Source organism: Maniola jurtina, chromosome 6, assembly GCF_905333055.1.
Source record: "Maniola jurtina chromosome 6, ilManJurt1.1, whole genome shotgun sequence".
NCBI classification, from domain to species: domain Eukaryota; kingdom Metazoa; phylum Arthropoda; class Insecta; order Lepidoptera; family Nymphalidae; genus Maniola; species Maniola jurtina.
This window is the reverse complement of record NC_060034.1, coordinates 12130097-12137606: the sequence shown is the minus strand read 5'-3', so window position 1 is coordinate 12137606 and position 7510 is coordinate 12130097. Positions and strand designations below refer to the sequence as shown.

General features: G+C 37.4%; 1 protein-coding gene across 1 annotated transcript in view; it reads left to right on the top strand.

Moving 5' to 3' along the window:
• The first annotated feature begins 5272 nt into the window (after window positions 1-5272).
• LOC123866422 (synaptotagmin-5-like) overlaps window positions 5273-7510 on the top strand; it is a 58361-nt gene continuing 56123 nt past the window's right edge. Inside the window, exons 1-2 of the mRNA XM_045907982.1 lie at window positions 5273-5565; window positions 5994-6328. Of these exons, the coding sequence (XP_045763938.1) occupies window positions 5562-5565; window positions 5994-6328 (339 nt within the window). The 5' untranslated portion in view covers window positions 5273-5561. The remainder of the gene's footprint in view (window positions 5566-5993; window positions 6329-7510) is intronic.

Here is a 7510-nt window from a genome sequence, read left to right as displayed (position 1 = left end):
AAGATAACTACTACGGAACCCTAAAAAATTGGTCTTACTAAAATAATGTAAGCACCTATTCAAAAATAAATACAAGAAGAAAGAAAAACTGGGATCTATTGAACATAATAGACAATCAAATGTTACTAACTAAACCGAGGTACACGGCTGCACGGTCTAGCATAAATTAGTTTACACAAAACCCACAGACCTAGGTCTATGGGTTTTGTTTTATGTAACCAATGGGTTTTTGAGTATGGGTTTTGGATAAAACCATACTAAGTACCTACGCAAAACAATCTAATTGGACCATGCCCGAACCTTTGTTGATGACCTCTAACGCTAGAGTTCAGAGTCAAAATAGGAGCGTCTATACGGGACCATTCAGAAGGCAGGTGTTATATTCGACCTTATTGCCTTGTATAAAAGTGGAATATAAGAAATGTTGTCTAAATGGTTAGTAACATTAGACAACATTTCTTATATTCAGATAACCCCCTACCTTGACTATGAATTCCAGGGTCAATCCATCCCCCTACGGTCTACAATATAGTACATACGTCATAGTTCATAATTTTATAAACATTTGACCTCTGGGTGTTTCCCCGAATCCCGTTTGTTGGTAATAAATTATCACTGCAGTTTATAGGAAAATAATATTTTATTAGGTTTTTATCTGTTTCCAACTGAGATGGAATTGGGTGTTCCCACCAGTTTAATGGACGCCCTGGACGCCATATTTTTTTAAGGTTACGTACCTTAAAAGGAAAAACGGAAGCCTTATACTCACTTTATTGTCTGTCGGTCTGTCTGTTTGTCTGTCTGTCCATCAGTCCGTCCGTCCCGAGTACCCGAGTACGGAACCCTCGGTGCGCGAGTCTGACTCACACTTGGCCGGTTTTTTCTTTTAGTTCATTGGTTGATTCAAACTTTTCCGTTTATTAGGTTCCGCACGTGTTCCGCATGATAAGGTTGGTGCGGTAGGTAAGGTTCCAGTTTCCATGCACCGCACGCTCACGCCTCACACCCATCGCATCTTTCCCATTCCCGCTTTTCCATGACAGTCCATCACTCCAATCTGAAATTAAAATAACCGACCGTAATGGAGTTCAGAAACCTTTCTTGACTCATTATTTTTCTTTTCTACATTTCAGTTTATAAACAGGTTTGGCCTGAAAAATACAAATATATTTTGTATTTACCTACAATACAGTATAATTTATTGTCATAAAAACAAGCAAGTACAATTCCTTAATAAAATAGAGAATAATTAATATTCTTCTTTTTACTCGAAAGAATTTGTTTCAGAACGCAATATCCGTTGACACTTTTGACAATTTTGACATTGATAATTGACATTGACATGTTTTGATTTGAGGGATTTGGGGTTGTTTTAATATTTATATCAGTTTTAAGATTGATAAAATTGATCCAAATTCCTATTACAGTGATAAAATGCCAACAATTGTAGAGAACAAACCACGGGATTGCACAGCATGCAGAATAGTCGGCTCAGTCGGTCTCGTCGGCATTGGCGCTTACCTTGCCAATGCTGCCTGGAAAAACAAGACTTTACCTGGAAAAATTGTTATATCTACGATCTCATTTGGTAATTTAACATTTCTAATACAAGTCTGGTGCATAACAGACTACTGTAGGTACCTAATGAAATCATAACATAGCCAGGTAACCTATGGTGTTGTGTAATGTACCTACAGACGATGGCAATGGCAAACTTTTTGAATAGGTAGAACTTAGAAGTGACGACTAACGAGTAGCGTCACACTAGCATTAAACAGGTATCACCTGGAAGACGGCGGGGAGCAGAAGTAGTAATCATGCACTGGATTCCTTGCGCCTTGCCTTTGCCTTGTTTCATGTGTATTTGTGTAAAAACAAGAACTTCAGAGCATTCCAGAAGTTTGGCATTATACTAGAACATATTAAAATAAAAAGGCTGCCAACATATTGGCGGTCCCTCTGGTACTGCAAATATTCATGGGTAGAGGTAATCACTTAAAATCAGGTGAGCTGCCTGCTCATTTGCTCACTATTTTTGATTTGACGAAAGTGCACTTTGGCTATTATGGCCTGAACTCATCTCTAGCAGCTACAGCATCCACAAAGTAGCTCAAGATTCTCGACAGTTGCTGTGAAATGCCCATATGCTTCCGTTCAACTCTAGCTACTCTGAAGTAGCTCCATAGAAGTCTAAACTGCTAAAAATCAGGCATTTAGCTGCTGAAAAGAAGTGATTGATTAGTTAGGTAATGGTAGCAAATTGGAGTCCAGCCATAGAATCTTATTGTAAGGTCTACCAATTAAAAAAAATTATATTCATAAATCTAAATACAAATAGTGACTTATCCATAATCCAAATTATAAAATTAATGAGTATATTATACTTATGTATATAAATTACAAATACATATTTAGGAACAAATGACATTATACCGAAATAAAATAGGCCATAGTGGACCATGTCATAATAGAATGCCTGTCCCAGCTGCAGTATTTAAGGTAGGTATAGTTAAAAACCTGTGAAGGGTGATGTAGGCTACTTTTATCCAAGAAAATTAAAGAGTTCCCACAGGATTTAAATAAATCTAAACGAGAACAAAGTCTTGGGAATCAGCCAGTAATTAATAATATAATATATTATATAATCAGCTGTATTATGTTTAATTGTGCTGTAATGTTTTGTTTCTTTTCAGCATTTGTGACCCTGGGTGTCCAGAGATATAAAAACCAGTTTCCCTTCAACAGAAATGTTCACAAGACATAAAACCACAGATTATGTGTGATAATATGTTTTATATTGTGTAAATATTTGTTACTTATAGTGTAAGAACATAGTGATATTTAATTAACTAAACAGAATAATAATAAATTATTAAATTTTCACTTTTATTATTTTGTGTATAATATATTGTTTGACTGTATTTCGGTACAAGTAGCCATAAAATCGGATAGTCTGCGTTTCCTTTTTTGAAATTGTTTAGAATTAGCGACATCTTCAATTCAGACAGCAAATTACATCATAAAATAAGTTCTGTAGGTACCTACTTGTTATAAAAGTCCTTTAGTTCCGTCACTTACGTGCTGATCCGATAACTATCCGATAGATGGCGTGGTAATAAGAGGCTCAAGCTGCTGACGCGAAAGGAGCTTCCAAGTTCCAACAGACAAAGAAAAAGCTTCCTCGCGCTTTTTCACCGATAATAATAGTACCTACTTACCTATGCCACAAGCCACCACACCACGAAATAGCTCTGCCAGCATCTGTGGTTACCACCTAACTCATTTGACATTCGTTGGTTATACATTGCTGCTTCACTGAGTGATACTGAAATATTTTTTGGTGGAAAACCTTCAATGGATTCAAAATAAATGTCAAATGAGTTCGATGGCTTTCATTCAATGTTGGTCACTGAGTTAGCGAATCATCCCGCACAGGCAGCAAGAACTGGACGGTATTTGCAAGATCCAAGAAGCAAAGATCAACCGCGTGATATTTTGACTCTGACTGTGCACTTACCTAGTCAGTCTAGGCACAGTGCACACCGAACTCTAACTTATAATAATAAGTAAGTAGGTAAGTATATATTTTGCATGGGCACCTTACTTTACAATTTTTAAGAACATATCTACGTAAAACGAGCTGCGCTGACTCTGGAAACTTTAGATTTTTAACCCCCGACCCAAAAAAACGGTGTTATAAGTTTGACGTGTGTGTCTGTGTATCTGTCTGTGGCATCGTAGCTCCTGAACTAATGAACCCATTTTAATTTAGTTTTTTTGTCGTTTGAAAGGTGGCTTGATCGCAAATGTTCTTAGCTATAATCCAAGACAATCGGTTCAGCCGTTCCAAAGTTATCAGCTCTTTTCTAGTTACTGTAACCTACACTTGTCGGGGGTGTTATAAATTTTTAATTAACACTTGTTACGGATTATACTAAGTTTTCATAACTATAGTCCTAGGTAGGCCCTAGGCAGGTACCTAACTACTAAAACTTTTTGACTCTTACCTACCCTACCTTATAGGAAAGGCTACGAAGTAATCACAGAATTCGCCATTTACTCACATATTATGTAGTTTACTTACCTAACTTCGGTCGAGCCTTCAAAATTGTTTTATGCGCCAAATATTTGTGCCCCTAATAATGTTTTTGCCAGACGTGTTCCATATTTCTGGTAATCGTCTTTTCGGTTAAAAGCTTTCACTTATGTACCTACCTCCCTTCTTATATTTTAAAGGGTCCGTACTACTTTAAAATCGCTTTGTCCGTCTGTCCGTATGTCGTGTCTGTCAAGAAAACCTATAGAGTAGGTAGGTACCTACTTTCCGTTGACCTAGAATCATGAAAGGCAAGTAGATTGGTCTTATAACAAAAGTAAAAGAAAAAAATCCGAAAACCGTGAATTTGTGGTTACATCACAAAAAAAATATTAAAATGTGTTCATGAATAACAATTAGTATTTTCAATTTTCAAAGTAAAATAACACCAATAATACCAAGTGGAGAGTCATATGAAAGGACTGAAACTCGTGGTTCTAATCAAGAACCGAGATCTTTCATCAGATTCGAATAGCGGCCATTAAATTATTCCATTCAAATAAGTGCTAGGCTAGGGTGTATAGCTTTTATAGCCACTTAACTACGGTCTCCGAATAACACTGAACGGTGTTATATCTTTTAAGTAAGCTTATACAAAATAATAAAGCTTTATTTAATTCCACAAAAAGTACACATATCTTCATAAATGGAAAAAGTAAATACCTAACTGACTGACTGACTGATCCTTCAACGCATAGCAACTACCGGACGGACCGTGCTGAAAGGCATGTAGATAGCTATTATGTCTCACACTAGATATCCACTAAGAAAGGTAAGGTAAGAGTGTAAAATAGGGGTTTAAAATTTATGTAGTCCAAGCGGACGTATTCGCGGACATAAACTAGTTAATAAAAAAAATAGATTAACATATTATTTAAAAGCATTGTGATTAGGTAGTCATTATTACGGACTAGCCGATGCCCGCGACTTCGTTCGCGTAGATTTACATTTTTCAAAATCCCGCGGGAACTCGTTGATTTTCCAAGATAAAAAGTAGCCTATGTGTTAATCCAGGGTATAATCTATCTCCATTTTCATCCAAATCCGTCCAGCCATTTTTGCGTGATTGAGTAACAAACATCCACACTTTCACATTTATAATATTATATAAGTAGGATAGTAGGATTTATACATTTTTATAATGTTAAAGTTGCTATTATGTATGGACCCCCATCGAGTAAAAGCCGCCTCAAAGTATTTCCTCTTGTCTCAAACCATAGCTGAGTCTGGCCATCTTCGACCCGCTAACACTATTACAAGCAAGCTTACGAGTACGTCGCAATAAAGTCAACACCGCGATTCGCGACACAGATCACGATTTCATGTAAACAAGTCTAATGATAAGCGAACGCCGCGTCGAACAGTCGTGCGCGCCCGCCCGCCCAACCCGCGTGTCTCTTGGACGTTCGACAACATTATTTCATATCACCAGGCAACGAACTCGCTCAGCAGAACGTCACTATTAATGGGTACGTAGTATTTTCCACAACATAACAGCTTTTCGTAGCGTCTTCATCTACCATATGGCAGCATTTTCATATAAAAGAACCTTATTTTGCCTACTTATATAGCCGTATAACTTAGAGTAACTTTAATTGCAGTTTAAAGCTGTAATAACTCGTGTTAACTGTTGATTAAACAGTAGATGTGATTGAACTTCTAAGAGCTTTTCGCGTCAGTGGATTTATAACCTGTTTCAATTATTCTGCAATCTGCATAATGAAATGACGGGACTGGATTTTTCTCAATTTACTCTTTTTACATCTAGGAAGTTTTATGCAATTCGTCTTACTAAAGTATTAATGAAGTGAAAAAGTATGTATAAAACAACGCCATTTGTCGGGCGAAGCCGGATCGATGTTACATTATTCTGTGTAACTAATTTCGTTATCAACAGATAAGCTGTGGGCAGAGCGGAGTCAGCCGAGTGCGGTTCATTGGGAGGGCCGCAAACAAGGCAGTATGGAGCATTATTGGAAAAATTGGCATTCTGGACCAACTCCGAAGACTTTTAATGGGGCAATTCTGCCTGCCCAGAGGCAGGTCTTACTTCCCCAAGCGCGTACGGGAGCAAGCCACGCGTGGGCAGAGAACAACAACGCCTGGAGCGCGGCTTTGGGTGCTATGGGAGGCGCTGGAACAGTTCTGATCATAGCAGCTTTGCTGTTCATGTTTAAGAGGCCAAAGAAGATGGAGCCTCCACTCCTTGCGCCGATGGACGTAGGACAAAATGTAAGTTTCTTTTTAATCCTAGGTATTTTTCAATATTTGACAACTTTCTACGGGTAAGATTTTTAAATAACTTTAAATTATTTATTCATCGTTTACCTATTTTTATATGCCTATGTACTTTTACTTATAGGATGTTTTTTGAGATACAACGTTGCTTTTTAGTATAAGGTTAGCGGCATTTTGGATGCAAATTCGTATCGTTACGTAAACGTGAATACTTACTTTGAGTGCGCACACTGAATACGTTTTATTCCGTCAAAGAGTTAGTGTGTCGGTGATACTTATCGCTATAAACTATCTGGATCTTCAAGACATTTTCATCTTGATCCTACTTTCATGCCACAAACATATTATATAGGTATTTTGTGTCCGTAAACCAAGTTCTTTCTTTATTGGTCTAGGTACATCTAATAATCCCGAACTTTCGAAATGTTCCCATAGTAGGTAGGTACTTGGAAAGCCGAGATTATTCGTGTATGTTCGTACGTGTTCACACGATTCAAATTCGTACGAAGACGGTCCATATGCGGTCGGCCTTTCAAATGTCAGAAAGAACCCTACTATGTATCTACTTGGTACAAAATTCAATGTTTTAGTAAATCCCATTAAATATTTAGATTCAACTCTAGATTTACCTACCTACCTACTTATCTCTTGCGGTCTGGCTTTGACATAAAGCCTTTTTCTTGAATAAAGATTCATTTATTAATGCTGAACTGGCGGCGGTGAGTAAAATATTATCATGCCTACATGTTTATGTAAAGTGTAAATTTTAAAGTTTGCATAAAATTTTAAAAAGATAAATTCTGAAACACTCTTATGCTGGTTCTGCTCATAATAAATAATTAACGACCCATCGTCAATCTACGACTAAGCTCTACTCACGCCTCAGAATAAGAACAGCTTAGGGCCTAACCCCTTCTCATTCTGAAGGGTCAAACTTTAGATCTAACACGCTGGCTAAATGCGGATTAGTGGACTTCACTCACTATTCTGAGCACATTAATGTTTCCTCACGGTGTTTTCTTTCCCTAAAGCAAGTGATATTTAATTAGTTAAAACGCACATAGGTAGCTCCAAAAAGTTAGAAGTAAGTACGGTACGCGTGCCGAACCTCCCAAATAACAGGCCAACAGCTCTTATATTCTTTTCAGTTGAACGGTATTCGAATTTCGAAACCAG